We start from the raw sequence: 22,147 nt of genomic DNA, 5'->3' as shown, positions 1-22,147 counted from the left end.
TGTCACCAAGGTAGACATAATTCATTTTTTTACAGCTCTATTGCTAAAAGGTTAGTGTTTATCTCTTATCCACTTTACATAAAAAGACATTAAAAAACACACGATACTAGCAATATTTATTTAGCACTTACTACATGCCAGGAAATCTTCTAAGAGCTTTACATGTCCAAGGTCACTTATCCTTGGAACAACACTTTAAGGTAGGTATGACTTTATATGAGGAAAACGGTTTAAAAGGTTAAGTAATTTGCCCAAGAAAGTAGCAGAGCCCAAGATTCAGAATCCTAGCTCTTAACCGCTGCACCTACACCTACTTACCTACCTACCTACACTTCCATCTGTGTAACCATTCATCCATTACAGTATCTGTCTGCTGTAAGGAACCCCAGAGGCAGCACAGTGGAAGGAACACGGAATTTGGAACCAGAGGACCTCCCAGCTGGATAACCTTGGACAAGCCGATCCCTCTCTGAGTTTGCTTCTTCATCTCTAAACCAGGGATACCACCTTTTTCAAAGAATTAAATGTAACCCAGGGAAAGGAAGTTGCAGGCACTCCACAGTTGTCTGTTTAACTTGAATTTTGAATTCTGAGGCAAGGTAAGGCACAGAATCATTCTTGAAATAGCTTTTTTAGTAAATAAAAAAGACATCAGTTTTCAAATATGTTTTAAAAAATAACTGTTGGGCAGGAAAATATAAGAAGTCCACACTAGTTTAACCAACAGGGAAATATATTTAAAATCCATCTTATTATACTGCCACAAAAATTATCAATTTCCATGCATATACTGTATCTTAAAGACCAAGAATCAGTAAGACAACCTTAATTTCTAAAAGTTACATTTATACCAAATATGCTAATATTTTCTTAGTCAAGCAGCCTACAGTCTAAAGAAGTACATCAGATGAACAGAATGACACTGCTTGGAGGATATCAGAATACAGACTCGATCACCCAAGTGAACACCAAGACTCAACCATGTCCTAGTGGTCGCAGGACAGGCAGAATCTTCCTGAACTAAAACAGTCTCTGTAAATCAACGATACACAAACACCTCCTTGTCCCCGCTGCCCTCAGAGAGCCAAGGCTGACAGAGGTGACCATTTCCATTTTACTTGTACAAGGTCAGGTGCGCTGGCAAACAGCACATGAGCACCATAACTCCTGTAGGTCAATCAAATGGCTCAGATACTGTTGCTGTATCACAAATTTCAAGCTTTATGATGATATATTATTGACAGGCAAGCATCAAAATGGGCTATTTTTGAAATTAAAATAAGGGCTAATTCTATCTTAGCTATACCACCTCCACACATCCCTCACCCCTATTTTTTTTAGAAGACAGAGTGGTACACATTCTCACGTTTGGATTCTGAGCACGACACTAGAAATCCTAGTTAAAATAAAGGTCTGGGAGCATGAAATCAGTGACAGCTGGGCATGAAAATGAACACTGATTACAGTGTCCATTACTCCTTATGAAGCAGAAAAGGACCCCCAACTAGACATTCATAAAAGAAATGGAGCTCACTCTCCATCTTCTCAGACACATAACCCAAGGAGAGACAGAATCTGGCATCCTTTTGTTTAAAGACCATCACCAGCAAGTTCCTACCTGAAGTATCATGCGTACACTTTGACCAGAGAATATAATCCCTCTCTTGGTTCCCAAGCGTCAGGGTGATCCCGCTGGAGCAGCAGACAGGGGTCAGGGCGAGCAGCTTGGCTGCAGACACAGAGTAACAGTCTCTCTCCTTCACAGCCCACCTCTGACTCAGCATCATGTGATTGCAAGGGATCAGGTACCTGGAATGACAAAGAGGGCCAGCATTCAGTCTCCGAAATGTCCCTTCCCAGTCAGCCACCTCCTAAGCCATAATAAGGACTAATGGCCAAGGGTAACCATCCTCTCCCTACTCTCAATCCATCCATCCCACTGGCCCCCAGGGTCCACTCTCCTGCTTAAAATTTGTCAAGGGCTTCTTTCTTCTTACAGAACAACCCCTGTGCAGAGCATGTGAGGCCTTCACAATTTAAGCTCCACAAACTTCCTCATCTCTTAATGGATCAGCTATCCCTCTTTGCCTCCGTGCCTCTGCACCCACTGTAACCTTCACCCAAAATGTGTTCTACCTGCCTGACAAATGCCTTACCATCCTACAAAGTCCAGCTTCAGTGTCACCTTCTCCAGGAAGGCCTCCAGGCTTCCTACTCCAAGACAGGGCTACTCTTTCCTTCCACTATGCTCACAGACCTCTACTAAAGCTCTAGTATTTCACATCAGTTATGTTGGTGTTTGCCTCCTCAATACAATGTGCTCTCAGAGCAAGGACCTCCTTCAATAATTCTGAAATACAATCCCAGGTATTCTGACTCCTAGTGGGCACTGAAGGGCAGCAGAACCACTGCATAGTACAAACCCCCTCCTCTGTTCTTCTGGGTGACCATGAGAAAATACAATGGCCAAAGACTCAGTGAGGGCACTGGGCCCCATTGCACACAAAACACTTTTGGTTGGGGATCAAAGCATCTTAGTATCATCATGACCGTGGAGACAAGAAAAATATGAGCAATCGTTTCTGACACATTTGGAGCACATTGTGGGCTTCACGGATAGAAGAAAGTGTGTTTCAATGGCTTACTTTCTTATTAGGGAGGAAGGCTCTGCTGTTGAACCAAGATGGAGCAGTGGAGCTGAAGGCTCAGAGCCCCATGTCACCCCTGTGAGCAGGAGCCAGTTCCAGAGGAGACTGTGCCTCTATGGGAACAACCACAATCTCAACAACCCAGATGCTTTCATTTCTGCATTTAACTTTCAAGAAAGAGGCAGTGCAGAGAAAAACAAGCTATAACTAAGGAGTCAGTGAAAAAGATAAAAGTATAACCTTCAGGGTATGTCTTAAGGCCCGCAGACACTAAGCCATCTCCCATGTCTGTTGATCCAAATGAGGAAAACCTATTTTATGCTGATGACAGACCTACTGCAAAAGCCGGTCAAGGAGGAAAAACTATTTCATTCTCCTCACAGTACTTTCCACCAAACATCTTAATAACCTTCAAGCTATGAGATGACAAGCTTGCCACTTAGCCTTCTGTTCCCCAAAACAATCAAGTTCCCCATCTAGGTGGCTTTTCCTGCACTCCTGGGCACACACCTGAGGCCTAAACTGCCATCACTAAGATCTAGACCCACCCCGCCGTCTGATGTGGAGTCATCTATTTTCATAAGTTCAGTTTCACGAAAGTCCAAGGTTACAAGAACAGACAGGAAAGATGACGGGGCGGTAAGGGAAAGGGGGCAGGTCTGTTCTGATTCTTGGCCCAGCTTTGGGGACTCATATCTGAGCTCTGCTGGAAAAGAAATGGCTGCTGTGGGTAGAAAATGAAGCTCTTTTCACAAGGGTCTCTCTGAGCAGAGATGTTTAGTGACTCAGAGTGATGCAGGGGAGCGAGGCCTTCTGCCACCTGTCTGGACACAGCACAGGCCTGGCCCCTCGGGCACAAGGGAAGACAGTGCAGGTCCAGCACCTCGGCACCGGGCACCCCCAGGATGGGCGAGGGCCCAGCAGGGACGGAGGTGAGGCAGCAGCAACCAAAGGGGCCTCATCCAGGGAGGAGATCACAACAGAGGCTGCTGTGGCAACCAGTGGGGGACAGACTTGTTCATGAATGAACCCCTCCCTCAGGGAGCCCCCCAGAAGTCATGGCTGATGCTTCGCAGGGGCCAACGTCTTCGGTGAGGGGCGGAGGCGAGCCAGGGAAACCTACCCTACAGTGTGGATGTGAAATCTGCTCTCACAAGCTCATGACGCCTGGGGAAATTCAGATTACACAGGACTTACTGTACCCTTATTCTCATCGTTAATTATTTAAGAAATAAACCGATTCAATGCTTGTACAGACTACAGGAACTCAATGACTACTTAACCTCAAATCAAGCATATCTCATGACGAGCTGATATAATAGATTTTTACTCTTTCTCAAGAAATATTTTTTAAAATGGCACATTGAATCAAACCTAATAAAGCTACTTATCAAATATCACCAATGGGAGGCTTGAAATTATATCAGAATAAAGAGGAATTGGGAATTTGCAACTTTGCAAATCCACGCTTTCAGTTGAAACTCAGAACTTTCTTCTGAGGAAACCGAATAAAGGGAGATCCCCTACAGACTGAAGGAGAGGTTCTACAACACTGGAAGAGGGGGAATCAGTTCAAATAAATAACGCCCTTGTATTCAATGCAGTACTTCTATTGTGCCATTAGAATGAAGGCTTATCCCAGAGGGAAGGGCAGAAACACCGTATACTGACCCTCTGCCTTTCCATCATTTACAGGGAAAGATAAAAAAACAAAATGAATGTTCACTGCAGCATTATTTACAATAGGCAAGTTATGGAAGCAACCGAGGTGTCCACTGATAGATGAATGGAGAAGATGTGGTATATATACACAATGGAATATTACTCAGCCATAAGAAAGAATGATATCCTGCCATTTGTAACAACATGGATGGACCCAGGGAGTATTGTGCTAAGTGAAGTAAGTCAGACAGAGAAAGACAAATACCATATGATCTCACTTATATGTCGAATTTTTTTTTAAAATCAAACCAAACAAAACAAACTCACAGAAACACAGAACAAACTGATGGCTGCCAAAGGGAAGAACATTGTAGGAACAGGTGAAAAAGGTAAAGGGTTAATAATAGTGTGATAACTGTGGATGGTGACAGATGTGTGGTTACTACTGTGGTGATCACAACATAAGATATATAAATGCTGAATCACTATGTTATATACCTGAAACTAATATAATATTGTATACCAACTATACTTTAAGAAAAGAAATAGAATGAATGTCAGATGCTTCCCAATGTCAAATATCAAAATGAAATGGCTGTTGATAGCAGAAAAGTCACTCAGGAATTTAGTGTAAGTATTTGTCATCAAACTATCTTTTCATTTTTACTACACTTATTTTGTTTGGGGATTTTATTTAAATTCAGAAGTCAGTAAATATAATCACAAAGTAATAAATATATGATTTTAGGAACCCAGATTACTCAAAGTCAACCCACAATATAGCAGAAAAATATATATATTGTCCATACTGTCTTCACTCTTTTCATTATTTCCCCAACTCTCTGCAACCAATTCCACATCTATTTCTCTTTACCTGGGTATCACTCATTAAAATAAATCATCACTTCTGAAACAATTCAGTGACAACCAGTCGATAACAAAGCACACATATTGCCTATTGCTCCATCAACAATAAAAACAAACAAAACAAAGTGGTGAAGTATGGTGACGTAAGCAAGGCGCTTCTTTTGAGATGATGTTAACCTGAATAATGCACTACTAGGCAAAAATCTAAACAGCAATGTTAGCGAATCTCAAAAAGATGGTTTGGCCACATTTTTCCTATTTATCCGACCCTAGGCTGGCTGGCTTTTCTGTGCCCTGCTCCAGACACCTAATTCCCATGCTAGATGGAAATGTTCCTGAAATGTACACACAGCTGCTCTTCGAGCAAAACAACCTCTATCTGAACACAACAGGCAATGTAGTTCATAAAGCTGACAATGGATCAGCACTTCTGAAAAAGCGCCCTAACCAGAATATTCATCAATGGCATTCAGAGTATTAAGCAATTAAATTCTGCCTAAACTGGGAAGTGCCAGGAACATGGGAGTGATCTCTCACTTCACTGCTAGTCAGCATTTCCTGCCTGCACTGGCCTATCATAAGTTACATCCATGGAGATGGACTATTTTTCTTTGGTTTTCTGCTCACTAAAATAGCCTCTCTTTGAGGAGTATCTTATTTCAACTTACTTTTCTGATGTTTTCCTCCATGAAAGAAAGATATCAGCTACAAATGGATTATCACTTTGAGATGTCAATATTTAAGAGTATTTGGGTTGCAATGAAACTGATGTATAGTTATTATTTATCACATAACAAATAACTCCATTAAAAGGATTCACATAATCTTCACTGCTTTATTGTCTCCCAGATCTACAAATTTATTGTGTGCATTCAAATGACAACAGTCAACAATAAAAGGATGGATTACAAATCTATTTTTTATGTCCCTTAAGATAAAGTTTAAATGAATAATAGAATGAGGATTTTCATATCCTTGCTTTTGGTACAGATTCTAAATCAGAAGAGACATTGTTTTCATTAGTTTAAAAAGTATTTTCTAGAAAATTCCACTCCCTTGCATTTGTGTAATACTTTATAGCATTTCAACACATTTTCACAGATCGCCACAGTTGATCCTCCCAAAATCCTTATGAGATTGCAAATTCCAAAACCAGAATAGGTCAAGTCAAATCAACAGTTCACTCCCCGTCTGGGGTCCTACGTGGATTCTAGCCTCCACGGTTCTTAGCCTTGTTTTCATGTTTTTTACCTCTCTATCTTCTTCTGCTGCAAACTTAGTAACTTCCTCAATCTATCTTCTAGTTCATTAATTCTCTCTTGATCTGTGTCTTAAATGCTATTTACCCCAAACACTCAGTTTTTCATTTTAATAACTACAGGTTTTATTTCTAAGAGCTTTAGTTGGTTCTTTCTCAAATCTGCCTGTCATTTTTATTTGATTAAAAGTACTTCTTTTCTTAACAGAAAATAACATATGTTGGAAAAATTGGAAACCCTGTGTCGTGTTAGTAGGCATGTAAAATGGTGCAACTATAATGAAAAACAATTTAAAAAATTAAAGTAGAATTAGCATATGATTAAGCAATTCCACTTCTGGGTATATACCCAAGGAACTGCTAGCAGGGTCTTGAAGAGATACTTGTACACCCACGGTAGCACTGGTCACAATAGCCAAAAACTGGAAGCAATCCACAGTGTTCATCAACAGATGAATGGATTAAAAATGTGGTATAAACAATGGAATATTATTCAGCCTTAAAAAGGAAAAAATTCTAGCCCAAGTGCCCATCAGTAGATGAGTGGATAAAAAAGCCTTGGGACATATACACCATGCAATACTACGCAGCTGTAAAGAAGAAGGTTCTTGTACCCTTTGGGACAGTATGGATGGACCTGGAGAAAATAATGCTAAGTGAAATAAGCCAGGCAGCGAAAGACAAACATCACATCGTCTCACTTCTATGTGGAATCTAAAGAACTTAATAAACTGATGAACAGAATAGATTCAATGACATGGAAGCATAGATGAGACTGACGAATGTCCGAAGGAGGGAGGAGGGCGGGTGGGTGGAGGGGGAGAGAGTAACCAAAGAATTTATATGCACATATGCACAACCCAAGGACATGGACAATGGTGTGGAGAGGGACTGGGGAGGGGGGTGGGACGGGGTGGAATGGGTCATTGGGGAGATAAAGGGACATTTGTAATATTTTAAATAAAAAAATATATTTAGAGAATAAAAAAAAAAGGAAAAAATTCTGACACATAGTACAACATGGATGAAACTTGAAAACACTATGCTAAGTGAAATACGTCAGCTACAAAAAGGCAAACACTTACATGAGGTTCCCAGAGTAGTCAAATGCATAGAGACAGAAAGTAGAATGGTGGCCGCCAAGGGCTGGGGGAGGGGAAATGGGGAGCTATTGTTTAATAATTACAGAGTATTAGTTTTGCAAGCTGAAAACAGTTCTGGGATGGATGTGGTGATGGTTGCACAACACTGTGAATGTACCTACTACCACTGACCTCTACACTTACAAATAGTTAAATGGGAAATTTTTGTTATGTGTATTTTACCACAATTAAAAATAATTTTTAAATGTGTGTGTGCGGGGTGAGGGTGGATCAGCAGTTCAGAGGACAGAGACCAGGAAGTAGAGGTTTCCTGCGTGTCCGCCACATGCCCGACTTCTGTGTAAGCCTTCCTATTAGTTCTTCTCATGGATTCCCCCACGCAGTGCGGTGGAATTAGAAATAAAGTATTCAATAAAAGGCAACCAGCATCTTCTTCTTCATCTTCATCATCAAAGAAACAAAGAAGAAAGCCTAGGACCAGATGGCTTTGTCTGGCATTTTTTCCATTACTCTATTCAGAGCCTGTGATAATGTGCCCTTCATGCGCTTTCCTAGTAATTCCTGGGAAATCACTAGTCCTTACCCTGGAAATAACTAGTCCTGGCTTGAACATGTAAATATTTCAATCATGAGCAAACTTCTTCACCTTCATAAGGTACCGATCTGTGTTTCAAAAAAAGCCTTAACGAGTATCATCTCTAAGGACAGTTTTTAACAAACACCACCTTATAAGCAGACAAAAGGTGAGGAGAGTTCACCTTGTAAAGGTAAACAGCCAGTTCCCACCACCTGGGCTAGTTGGCCTGGCAACCTGGTATCGGGAAGCTCTGCACATCCTGAGCAGGGCCAGGCTTCCAGGTAAATCAAAAACGACACCAGCTTTTCATGCTATCAGAGAAGCAGTATCCAAGAGTTTAACATTTAAATACAATCACGTTTTGCCCTTGTTGGAGGCAAAAACTCATTACTAGCCCTAAAAAAGCTTTAACAAGTTGCTCTGATGGATTTCACTCCAGCGTTGCTAATGCATTCTCCCATATCAGTAGAGATTTGATGGGGAGCTAAAGTAATCCTTTTAGGACAGATAACTAATGCCCAGCACACACTACCCAAGGCATCACTTATGGTAGGATTTGTTCTTTGCTATGCCATGAGAGTGGCTGCTGATGACCTGATCTAAACCACTAAAAAGTCCAAAAACTTTTTAAACTTAGAAAATGGATAGGTGATACTCTCCCATAAAGGGGTAACTCTGCAAGGCCTCCACCATTATGCCACCACCAGCTTCTCCGGCCTGGTTTTTATCACTCCCTTTCGCAGGTGCGAGAGCCACCTTGCACCACCCCTTAAGCCAGCGGTTAGCCAGGCGTCAGAATCCCCTGGAGAGTTTGTGGAAATGCCCATCCCCAGAGTGGCGGAGTCAGCACCTCTGGGAGAGGGCGAGAATGTGCGTTTCTACCTAGCTCCCGGCGATGCCACTGCTGTGGTCCCCGTGATGCCACTGCCATCCCCTTCCTTTCCACAGCTACCTCTTTGGAAATGCTGTTACATCCACTTGGAATGCCATCTTCCTGGTAACTCTACTTACACTGTGTCAAAACCCACATGGGGACCTGAGGCAGCCCAAGGCTTCTCCCTCTCCCCCCTGTTCTGGCTTCTTCCACCCTTACTCCCAAAGAGGGATCACGGGAAGGGTGGGGAAGCCCAGTAAGGAGGGAGGAGGTGCAGGGTATGTCCAGAGACCCTGGTGGGCTTTTCCACACCACCAGAGGAGTGTGTGGGAGCACAAGCCCTGGCCAACTCTCCCTTTCTTCTTTTACAGAAGCTGCTGCTGTCCTCAGGGACCCCACAAGGAGAGGCAGACCTGGGCCAAGGCAGGATTTAGGGTTCCTGAATCCCCTTGCCAAATGACCAAATTAATGTCGTCTTAAGAGTAATCTACCTGACTCCCAACACCTGTCATCAAATACCAGCCACCTGACAAAAACTTGCCCATCTGTACTCCTGAAGGACGTACGTGTTCTACCTCGTGCATAAGTCCTTTTCAATTAGTCTGCTCAGCACCTTACTCCCTTCTGAACTGTACACAGAGAGTACTCATTAAATATTTACTGAATTTAATTGAAACATACACACAGGTTAAGAGTGCACATTGTATTTGTACCATTACCAAAGCAAGAGTCACAGGAACTATATATCAACAGCATTTCACATTTAGAAAATTTGTTTTTCTCAAATACCACAGGTTGCCCTAAAAATGTACTTTAGGAAAAAGACATTCCAGAAGAGCTTTTATAATAATTCTGAAAATTCCAAACATCCTATCTATTCTTTGCAGGAGCATATTTATAACATAATGCATTTGGCCCCAAGAAAACTTTTAACAGTAAAATTAAAATTAGCCTTGGGAAATAATGCAGAAATTAAATTGATTTTCTTGATGATTTTCTTCCTTAGATGCACAGCCCCTGTTTAGCTTATATTACCAAAGAAATACATAATAGCAATAGTACAGAGTGGGTCTTTCTTTAAAGGGAACAAAAGATGGCAACTCACCTCAGAACTAGCTGTAGCATCACGTCTTCACAGTGTAAACCGATGAGAGTCCTAAATAATGCCAGGGACACCACACAGAGCTGGGGAGCAATAAACACATTCTATTTCAGATATGGGAAGGACAGCTCCACTCTCCACAGATGGCAAATAAATTAGAATTACAAAATAAAATGGCCTCTTTTCTTTAGCAGTTTTGATAAAACATGGGGCTGCCAGAGAGAATGCGTATTACATGTATTCAGGCTATCAGTTCTCCTATAGGGTTCAATTGGAAGGACTAAGCCTGGAATTACACCATTATGAAGAATTACCCTCCTACAAAATGCCTCGCTATAGTTTCCAACTGTTTAAGATCCAGATAAAGACACCCATACAACTCTCCAACACGTACATATGCACACATGTGCACATGCACACACCAGAGCTCCTGCATGTCCCTTGTTTGCCTAAGTTATTTTCAGATATGACATTAGTTATCTACGAGGCAGGGCTGACAGAAAATTGCATATGCCCTGGCCAACTTTGCCTCTGGAGTTCTCAGCTCCGAGCCTCAGCTCCTCTTGGTTTTGGAGCAAACGTTCTCCTTGGTTTCATTTTCAGTAGTGCTGAGGGTGTGATAATGTGCTTTTCTAAGAAGTTCATTAAAAAAACAAGGCTTCTTTCACACTCTGATTTCCAAAAAAGGAAAGATAACCAACCAAACAGGAAAGAAACCCAAAGGTGTACTATAAAATCGTCATGCTCTTTTGGGAGTAAGCTTTTATTCTATCAGGCCACGTAAGTAATTCAGGCTCTCCTTCTTTGTACAGGATGTATGTATTGGAGAGTTGTAGGGGCAGGTTTACCTGGATCTTAAGAAACTGGAAATAGGAGCGCACAGGCATTCTGTAGGATGGTAATTCTGCATAATGTCCTAATTCCAGGCTTAGGCTTTCTAATCAAATCCCATAGGAGAACTGACAGTCTGAACATACATTCTCTGTTTACTCCTACAACTCAATGAAAAAAAGACAAGTGCACTGTGCTGAGCACCCTAGACATTGACTTAAAGGGGTTACTATATTAATACTGTGTATAATACGGTACTGTTAACTATAATCACCATGCTGTATATTAGATCCCCAGAACTTGTTCATCTTCTAACTTGAAGTTTATACTCCTTGACCAACACTGTGAAGTTTTATAAAGTACTGTAGCTATTTCAGCTTTTATCTTTAGAGTAAGTGTATTGTTCCATAAGCTTAACTTATTGTTTTTAAAGGTTATTCTATGTGGATTATCAATTATTTGGTTCAGTTCAGGTTTAGGAATTTAACTTTCAATCTATTACTATCATTGAATCTTGTAGATGGCATATGGTTGGAACTTCTTTTATTATCCAGTCTGACAATCTCTGCCTTTTGATTAAATTTTATAGCCTATTCGCATTTAATATTATTGTTATAACTGGATTTCTATCTGTTTTACTTTTTGTTCTCTATATATCATGATTTCTTTTTTTGTTCTCCTATTCCTCTTTTATTGTCCTGTTCATTGATTCTTAGAGAGAGGGGAGGGGGAGGGGGGAGCAAGGGAGAGAAAGAGAAACATCAATGGGTTGCCTCCCATACATGCCCTAACTGGGACTGAACCCGCAGCCTAGGTATGTGCCCTGACCTGTAATCAAACCTGCAACCTCTTGGCATACAGGACAACTCTCCAACCACCCAAGCCATGCTGGCCAAGGCTCAGTATATTTTTTAAGTTATTTTGTTAGTGGTTCCTCTAGGCCCTACACCATTTACATCTTACCTTATCAGACTTCAGATTTATACTAAATTCATTCCAATGAAACAGAGACATATTACTCCTATATAGCTCTATCCTTCTAACTCCCTTTTGTGCTATTACTGTTACACATATCATATATGTATGTTACAAAGTCAATAATACATTGTTAAATTATCATTCTTTTAATTTTAAAACAATAATTGCAATTAAATAGAGATAGCCCTTGCCCGGGAGGGGGGGTGCAAAGGGCAACACTAATAGTATAAGAGGATTTTCAAAGTTGATCAGAACTTCAAACTAAAGAATGATTTCCTAAATTCACCACTGCCCAGACTTCCATTTTAAAATACAGAACTATATTATCTGATACCCAGACTTGCTACACTCTGGTTCTTTGGCTTTGCCTGCACTTATGCCCATATGTTCCCCTGCATCATGCCTCCTCAGAAGCACATTCTGCTAGTTCCATAGAAGAAAGTGCCAACCCAGAAATTGAGAAAAATGTCCTATGAAAGGCAGTAAGTGCCACCTCCCTGACAAAAGAACTCCTAATAGCAAAATGCAGTATCTAGTTCCAAAATAGAAAAGGTAATGGCTGAAAGGAGGAAAAAAGGGGTAGGGGAGAGAAAAGAGAATATTCATAATCCTATTCCAAAACAAATTCTCCTGAAATCTTACCCGAAATGGGGTGTTGATTCGACTCGTGAGAGTGTCTAGGATGTGGACATTCTCGTGCTGGTGCAACAGGATGAAACGGAGGAAGATCTCAAGTAGTGCTGGCTCGGAGATGCTCCGCAGAAAAAGGTCCAAATAGGCAGTTGTGGTCATGACCTCCTCCACAGTCACCTGGGACCAACGACAGAGTGAGCACAGGTGAGCATCCCCGCGATGCTGCGATACATGCCTCCCCGACGGCCCCGGCCTCACCGCGGTGACCCCATCAAGGCAAGAACACACCTGCCACAAGAACACACTTCAGAGCTTCATCTGAAGCCGATAACCTATTCACATCCTGCAATACCTCATGCTGTTTCCACCCTTTAGCTCAGTAAGGGAGAAGCAAAGGCATAAAGACGCGGTTCAAGTGTTCAGACAACTCTAATCATCAAATGCAGCTCATACACCATGAAGATTTGTGTGCGCGATCGCTGGGGGGAAAAGATAAGGGAACGTGTTTGCATGGTCAGTAAAGGATTAATTAGATAGCTCAGCAGAACTTGTTTCATTAGCCATCACTCTATAAGTATTTACTGAGACCTGCTATGTACAATGAGCTGGAAACATTAAGAACACATTTTTTTGTCCAGGAAGATGGATTACGTATATGACCCAGCACACAAAATAATATAATAATAAATGGCAAATGGGAGGTGAACACACAGTGATGCACATGTTCAGACGTGTTTCTGCAAAGTTGCAAGTCACATTTTTATAGCTGAATAATATACATAAAGTGGTACTTACAAACTGCTATAAGAATTTGCTGCTTATAAAGTAACTGTGGCTTTTTTATAACACAAATTAGTATTTTCCATGTGGCGGGATTTTCCCGTGCTGTAAAATGTCCATCTTTCAGGAAACAGAACTCTGAAGAGTTTAAAGCTTCAATAAATTAACTTCACCATTGTGACTGGGAGCATCTGAAGACCTGGAATACATCTGTCTTCCTCAAAGCAGACTATAACATCTGATGAAGAGGGGTCATCAATGGCCTTATTGTCTGTAGTGGAGAAATACCTAAACGGGGCTGCATGACAACCACTAGCGAAAACTGTTCAAAACTCCCACCTCCAATCCTCTGCCCTAGAAATCTCGGCCGTCTCCCCTGCGGCGAGCCTGACACGCTGGATGATCCACGAAATGGCCGGTGATGCTTTCAGCGTGATTACACCTTCTCTTTTTCAGTTTTCCATCTTCTTTATTTCTCCCTTTAAAAGTGCTAACTGCCACTTTATCATACTGTGACTTTTATATACATTTCTCTTCCCCTTGTAATTTTCTGCTTTCAAAATCCACAAAGCAGTTTAGGAACTGGATCTCCGAGTCTGCTTTTATAAGTGTAGATAGGCCTTGCATGGACGCATCTGTGCATTAAGGCTTCAATTACTTCCATAAATTTCTTGGTTCTTAGGTATGTTCTAGATAGATGAGTCCAGGTGGGCAAGAGAAACCAAGTGGGCTTTGTCTGTTTTCTTTGTTCTGAGCAAGGCATGCCTACACACTACATTTCAACGCACTCTCTCACAACCTATGGACAACTCACCCAGCAGCACCCTGGGTGGTCTGAGCACCCCATCAGAGGGCAAACACCCTTCCCTCACCAGCTCAGCACCAATGGTGTGAGATCCTCAAATATTCAACTCACCACTGTGCCATCTGAGCCACTTCAAAGGGCTCTCTGTGGCCCAAATATAGCAAAGGAAACGTGTCAACCACTTGACACATAAACTGCCTTGAGAAGCGTGCTTCTCATGGGCTGCCCCAGCTTCTGAATCAAACTGCTTCTACCCTTTTTCCCAGTGTTCGCTAGTGACAGCTCCGGCACTCTTAGTCCTGTCCTGGGACACACACTGTGTCTCCTTCCTTATTACTCCAGTGCGATGCACTGGTCTAGCACATACGCAGCACTTAATAAACGTCTCCTGCATAAATGACATCCCCCAAGGACACGGGGATTTACATTGGCCAGAGTTGAGCTTCATTTTTAATTCTTCCCTCTTCTCTGCATGTGCTCTGAAGGCCTCAGAGAGAGAGAACATTTTTAATAAAGACATAAAATGACTGATGTTGCCAAGTAGCTGTGAGGGAAATGACTCACAACACCTAACAGGTAGTTTCATGAGCTCACACCCATTCCGCTACTGCAGTCTCGGGGGGCCTTCAGCAGAAATCTAATCCAAAGTCATTTAGGCAAACGTCTAATTCCCCAACACTCTTGATCACTATAAAAAAAGTAGCACTAATCACTCCAAATGGGCCATGTGTGTAGTTTCCGCAAGACGGTATTTTCATCTTACCTACTGGGCACTGCTGAGTGGGTGTGTCATGCAGAACTCCAGGAGCTGCCTTGGCACCAATAATGCAGCATCAGCTTGCCCCCCTTAAGTTACCCATGACCTTAATAAGCTCAAAAGCACAGCAATCAGCTCTTCAGAATATAAGTCTCGGTCTTTGGGGGCTGCCATGAAAGGAGGGCACTAAGTATCTATCGTTTACTACTCTGAGGTCGGATAAATGAAAGATTTTTTTAAAGAAAAAAAATCAAAGCTGTCATTTATAAGCTAAGAGGATTTAAGAAAGCACTTGGAGGGCATCATTTACATAACGTGGTATAAATATTAAAGACCCAATTCTATTAAGCATCAAGTTGCACACTCTTTATAAATGGAGGTCACATTCACCTTAAACTAATACCTGAACCAGGAACATCTGGTTCACTCTTTCCATCTCTTCCCTTCTCCATACTGTCAGAGCCCTTAGGAGCCTTTTATCCCAGAAAATCTTCTCCTGCCCCATTATCTTACTTTTCAAAATCTTCCTCTAATCCCCCATATAGGCAACCTCCTTAACGAGGATGAGACCAGAGCCTAAGTGTGATCACTTGAAAGCTAACAAAAAACCAGGGGAAAGCAGCTCAGCCGTGCAGAAGGTAAAACTGAAGCTTTCACGAATGCCCCAAAGTGGGAGGATTAGCCAAACAGGAAGCAGCCGCCTCTGCACGGTCCATTGACAGAGGACAAGCAGCTGTTGATAGTAAGACCTTCTGACTCAGGTCAATACTGATTTACCTTGTTCTATAAAGAACTGCAGGTAGCTACAAATCTACATAGAAATTCTAGAAGAAATGGTAAATGAGGCTCTATTTTATCACCATATAACACAACAATAAAGTTTAAGGATAGTAAAGCTCAGAAATGTTACTTCTTATTAAAGGTAGAACAGAATGACTACAATAACCTAAGGAGAACTCATTCCTACAAATAATTATTCTTGACAAGGTAAGTACAACTGTGAACCAAAACAGCGTATCTGCTTAGGCACTCTTTTTTTCTAGTTGAGGTACAATTCAGCAAAAGAACAAAACTAAACCACTCTCTTATACCACATACAAAAATTAATTCACAATGTATTAAAGACTTGAATGTAAGGCCTGAAACCATAAAATTCCCAGAAGAAAATATAGGCAGTAGGCTCCTTGCCATAGGTCTCGGTAATGATTTTTTGGATCTGGCTCTAAAAGCAAAGACAACAAAAGCAAAAATAAACAAGTCCATAAACAAGACTACATCAAACTAAAAGCTTCTGCAAAGCAAAGGGAACCATCAACAAAGTAAAAAGGTAACCTACTGAATGGGAGAAAATATTTGCAAATCACATGTCTTATAAGGGGTTAATGTCCAAAATATATAAAGAACTCAAACAACTCAATAGCAAAAAACAAACAAACAAAACAACTGATTTTAAAAAATGGGCAAAATATCTAAATAGACATTTTTCCAAAGAAGGCATGTAAATGGCCAACAGGCACATCAAAAGATGTTCAACATTACTAATTATCAGGGAAATGCAAATCAAAAAAACCACAACGAGACTACCTAACACCTATTAGGCGATTCTCAAAAACACAAGAAACAAGTGTTGGAGAGGATGTGGAGGAAAGAGAACCTCATGCACTGTTGGTAGGAATGTAAACTGGTACAGCCGCTATGGAAAAAGTATAAAGGTTTCTCAAAAAGTCAAAAATAGAACTACCATATGACCTAGCAATTCCATTTGTGGGTACTTATCCGAAGGAAACAAAAACACTGATTTGAAAAGCTATCTCACCCCTGTATTTGTCGCAGCATTATTAACAACAGCTTAGGCTTGCTTTTCAGCCCAAGTTGCAGAAAGGAGCCCTGAGTCAGGTACTTAATTTTACTGCTCTCAAGTCCAGTTTAGTCTATCCTGGAACTAAATCTCTTTCTTCACCCACCTTTCCACCATCCACTAGCCCTTACCTGAGTCCACCAATCTCTTAAACTGGTGCTTTTCAAACTATAGTTTGAGATCCCAAAGTGCATAGTGAAATCAATGTATCGGTTCATTAATGGTTTAGACCAGATTCAAACAGAAAATATTAGAGTACACTGCATGTAGTAAGAATAAGTACTGCTTGTGAAACTTTGGTATACATATTTTATTCAAACTATATGTAATACAATATATTATATATGCATGTGCCTTGTTATATAGTCAGTAAAACATACACAAATGCATAAATTTCTGGCTCCGCATTACAGTCAAAAACACCTAAAAAAACTGATGTAGCACTGCAGTAACCAAGCCAATTCACAGGCCTTTCTGCCACCCTCTCACCCACCAGCTCTCATCACCAGCTTCCTATATACCCCAGGCTGTGACCCAGCATGGCCTGGTCTGGAAGCAGCATAACTGAGATCAGTTCTCTGAGCAGGATGGAAACTGAATTTACAGGAAACTTACTCCTTTTTATCTTAGCCCCAGAGCTCCAACAGCACATTTTTTAAATTAAAAGTTCAAGCTTCTCAGAAATAGACAAAATAAAGAGTTTCTCTTCTCTTAAAAGGGGGTGGGTGGGTGGGAAGGGAGGAGCTGACACCATGAGTCATATGCCTCTTCTATAAACTCTCTCAAACACTGAGGCCAGGGCCCAGCCCCGCCATCGAGCCCACACTGCAGCAGCACATTAACTTAATGCAGAGCGTAGGAGTGAAATCGAGCACATACACATCCCGACCTTTCTGTAATCAGCTTGCATTGGGAAATTCTATTTGCATCTAAATTAGTACCAGAATCCTCCCTGTAATGGCAGGATGATATGTCCTGAAAAATAAATTTCCCACCTGCTAACTGGTGTGTGTGTGTGTGTGTGTGTGTGTGCGTGTGTGTGTGTGTGTGATCCAGTCACACTGGAACAAACAGATGGGTCCTACCTTCTGTCGCTCAGGCAGGTGGCAGTCAGTGGGGTCAGGTGACTGTTGCACCCTCTCCAAGTTAGAAGCCACACTTCCTTGGCTCTCTTTTGATTCAGAGGAGAAAACTAGCAAAGCAAGGGTTCAGCCAGGTTATCTGCAAGCCCTCAGCCCCAGGTGAATACTGCCCACTGAAACCAGCAGTGGGGACAGGAATGATGAGGCTGGATTGCATAAGACAGGCATGAGGGGGTCTTTAAAGGGAACACATGCTAACCCCGCTCACTGCTGGCAGAGAGAGACGAGCTAGTGGACAGGCAGGAGGCACGTCCGCCCAAGTGCAGCCAAGGGCAGGAGCTGAACGGGCTCTTCACAGCCATCTTCTTCCCTCCAAGGACACAGAGCTCGAAGAACGTTCGAGTACAGAAGGGAAGACAGACACCCTGCTTCTCAGTGAGCAGCCCCACTGTTTGGGCCAAAATCTCACGAGAGAAAACGTTCAATTATTCCCAGTCGGAAAAGAGTCTGAGTCGATAATTCAGGCTCCCTCCCCCACGTCTCCCTTCTGCTTGCTCCTGGACCTGGAGGCCGCACACTTCAGTGACACCACGGCTAGAGGGAGGCTGGGGAGGTAAATGGAGGTGGCATCCAAAGTGGGTGAGTTTGGCTTATTTATTCCTAAAAGATTTGAGGAAAGAGGAAATTAACATGTTGGCTACAAGGAGTGCAGCAACATATTTTAGGGAGATGTTAAAAATAAAGCCAGTCTCTACCCTTCCTCCCCAGCCTGTCTTCGACGTATCTGTGATACACTAAATATAATAATTAAATCAATTAAATATAAATCAGCAGAGTAACTTGTACTTTCTGAGGGAGAGGGGAAGACGTAAACTTTTCAGTGTTCCTCCAGACCCTGAATGGGGAAAGGCTCACCACCTACCCAACGGAATGCAGACCTGGGGTCTGTGCGGGGAGTGGCAGCCAGGCAGGGGAGACACACTGGGCGGCTGGGTCACTTCCCCTGCCTGGCCGATGGTGGCGCTTCCCAGGCCTGCAGGCTTCCTTGCTGAGCACCAGTCCCTGGAAGCACACCCTCATACACTGAAACTGGCCCAAATGCCAGGTGTGAGAACAGACACCATTCTTAGTGACCAACCCTCCCAAGTACACCTTTGCTATTTGGGAGGGTTGGTGAATCTTTCTCACATCTCCCACTTTGTTCTCAGTGTACAGATTACATTGTCATGAGCACTATCGACTGCTATGAAAGCTGCACTTTGGGGGGTTCCCACCTTCCTGCACCTCCTGGCAATGGGAACACATCAGGAGCAACCCTGTGCAAGAAACATTAAGCACCTGTAATGTTCCACACAGGGGCTGGGAGTAAAAGGTGAGCAAACACAGTTCTGCATGTTTTGCTGTTGCCAAAAGCAGAAGCCAAAAGCATCGGGAAATTCTAACTCAGACCTGTACCTCAGTGAGATCTGTACCAGGAGTTACGGAGTAACGTGGCCTCGCAGAGAACACGGTTGCCACGGGTGAATAGGAAAGGAGGCTGTGTGGTTTTCAGAAAGAGTACAGGCCTCGGAGCTACACAGACCCAAGTTCAAATCCTAACTTGTATCATGTTATTTAATCTCTTTGAGCTGGTTTCCTCCTCTGAAAAATGGAAATAATTTACTATCTTTAAAAGAATTCAGAGGATTCTAATTAATGTGCGTAAATCTCAACACACAGAAAGGACTCAGTAAAGAGTCACCATTATTTTCTGATTTGGGGCATCCATCCTAAAATGAGCCCAACTGGGGCAAGAAAGGACCTGGAAGTGTGTGGGGCAGGGGGGTATCTGGTGATCAAAAGCCAAAATGTGCGTGTCTGCATATTTGGGGGTGAGGGTGGGGAGTACACTAGCCCTTATAGAAAAAGACCTCCCTCTACTACTTCCCCCCTCCACCCAAATCCCTCCCAGGCATTTTGCAGAATCAGGAAGGAAATGGTGAGGTGGTCACAAGGGATAGGCTAGGACAGACCCCAAAAGTAAGTGTGTCCTAGGACAGGCTAGAGTTAGAGAGAAGGCACTGGAATTCTCTAAAACATTGTTTTGTCTGTGATTGTCAATGTTCGCTCATTTAAACCTAGTTCTAATCCTGCAGGGCCAGCTGGCCAATATCTGAGAGCAGAAATAAAGCTGCCACCACCACCAAGAATGCCCCTACCTATGTTCGATGGGTAGGGGCATTCTTGGTGCAACTGGATTTGGCCAAGTTGAAGGGTCCCTGCCCTCAAAGCATCAATATTCTTCCTGTTGCCTAGTATATACTGTCAGGCAGCGGCTACTCTAAATGCTCCCTTCCTATCCTATTGTGTATAATTCGTACCCTACAACTTCATTGTACAGTAACTTATCAGAGTGAAATTCAATATATGATCTGTTATATTTGAACCTCATTCAATACAGTTTAGTTATTGAAATACTCCAAATATCATATAAGGAAGGGATTTCATCCTATGGCTCTGAGCTCAGACTCAACAGAGACACTCTGGGATATTTCAGTTCAGAAGCAAAGAGCTGAAGAGAATTCCAAAGATCACTTTATCTATCCCTTTCCTGTCCACTAATTGTTCCAGAAAGAGTCTTCCTTTTTGATTTGAACCTCTTAGTTGCCATGTGAAGAACCATAAAAACAACAAGAACATCACTGACCAGTTTGTAAGCACCTACTATGTAATTAAAGACTAGTCTCAGCATAGTGTTTCAACTCTTTGGGTCCACACAAGCTTATAAGAACTGACTCCACCTAAGCAGAACATATATTTATTGTAAGGACACTTCACCAGAAGGCTAAAGCAGCTCAGAAAGGAAAGGAGGTCTGATGCTGGGCAGACAAGACACAAACATCCACCAACCCTTTTTCTAAACTCAGACAGGATTCCACAGCTTCCTTCGGCAAGACAGCTCAGTAGGTCTCTCTTATCAGAAAGCATTCCTCATAGTCAAAAAAAGAGTCAGCCTGCTGTGATTTAAAGTTAACCTGAATGTAAACTGTGATTGAAAAAGAAAAGGAAAACCTTCCATCTAAAAATGAAATAATCTATGTAAAGAATACAGAACTAGAACTCTATTTGGAGCACAGGAAAAATCCAATAAATTTTAGCTATTTGTAAAAATAAAATAAAGTTAACCTGCCCTCACATTAAGAAGCAGTGATGAAGAAATGATGTCCCCAAAACTCAACTTTCTTTCCAACTTTGAAATTCTTATTAAAACCCTCAGCTCCCTTTCTCAGTTTTCTCAATGCACTTATCCGTACTTTAAGATTGCAAAGTTACTACAGAAACAACTCTGCCCGACCTACAGTGTGAATTCTCAAAGCACCTGGTGCACCGGCAGGTACTCAAAGGGTAATCAATAAAGGTGTCGAGAAGGAAATCAGCAGCCCTGTAACTAATAAAAACACTCGGTTTTCACAGCCCACGCTGGGATGCCTTCATTAGCAAGGTGGTTAGATGAATCTGACAGTACGTGAACAGCAGAGGAAATTTTTCTTTTATAGTGAATAACATTTCACTGAAAATACAGAGCCTAACTCATACCATACTCTTGAATTAAGGCAACCTAGTCAAATGACACTTTGGGGAGAAAAGAAAGGCTTCCTCAGGCTTCCCCTAATTTCTCTTCTTGATTAATAAGACAGTACTATTGAGTTCTGATGAGACTGACCTTCAACCCAACAGTAGAGGGGAAATGATTTATGAGCCAGAGTCTCAGCCAGCAGCTTCTCTAGAATGAAGTACCTGAGGACAATTATAAGAAGGTGGCATCCAATGCCTGCCACCCTCACCTCCAATTCGATCTGCCTGCTGGGTTCAATGTATCACTTGAGGGTGGAGTTTTATACACAGACCAATTCTCCTAGACACCAAAACTATAACAAAGGCAAGTTCTGATGATAAAAGACAGATTTCACTCCTGGCTCATTTTCCATGAGAGATGGAATGACCTCAGCACAGCGGAAGAGTGAGAACACAGAGGTGTCTGTCCCAAAGAGTCCAATAATCCCAGTCTTTCCGGTCTGTTTCTCTGTTACGTGCAACCCACTCACCATCTGCCGCTGGACAGTCACAGGGCAAGACATGCAGAGGAGCACCCTGTTGTTTATTCTTTCTCTAGCTCACCTGACATGCAGGTCAGATGCAAAACGGAGGGAAGGGTGGGTCCTTAAAGAAAGTCAGTGTGGGGCAAAAGAAAATTACACCAAAAAGATAAAATAAGCAGACTATTCCTTTCTGTTTTCCTTGCTTTCTGGTTTTCTTATGACTACTTAAAGAAAAACCTGCAGGGCATTTGTT

At 42.1% G+C, this 22,147-nt stretch overlaps 1 protein-coding gene across 3 annotated transcripts in view; it reads right to left on the bottom strand.

Annotated features, from left to right (window-relative positions):
* The window catches only part of FHIP1A (FHF complex subunit HOOK interacting protein 1A), a 188,455-nt gene that overhangs the window by 15,091 nt on the left and 151,217 nt on the right, over nt 1-22,147 (bottom strand). For all 3 annotated transcript variants that reach the window (XM_081134046.1, XM_081134047.1, XM_081134048.1), the window contains exons 8-10: nt 12,543-12,710; nt 10,095-10,174; nt 1,619-1,809 (exon numbers count right to left, since the gene is read on the bottom strand). In XM_081134046.1, the coding sequence (XP_080990172.1) occupies nt 1,619-1,809; nt 10,095-10,174; nt 12,543-12,710 (439 nt within the window). The remainder of the gene's footprint in view (nt 1-1,618; nt 1,810-10,094; nt 10,175-12,542; nt 12,711-22,147) is intronic.

The sequence above is a fragment of the Miniopterus schreibersii genome, assembly GCF_964146895.1.
Source record: "Miniopterus schreibersii genome assembly, chromosome: 4".
NCBI lineage: Eukaryota > Metazoa > Chordata > Mammalia > Chiroptera > Miniopteridae > Miniopterus > Miniopterus schreibersii.
This window is presented reverse-complemented; position numbering and strand designations above follow the sequence as displayed.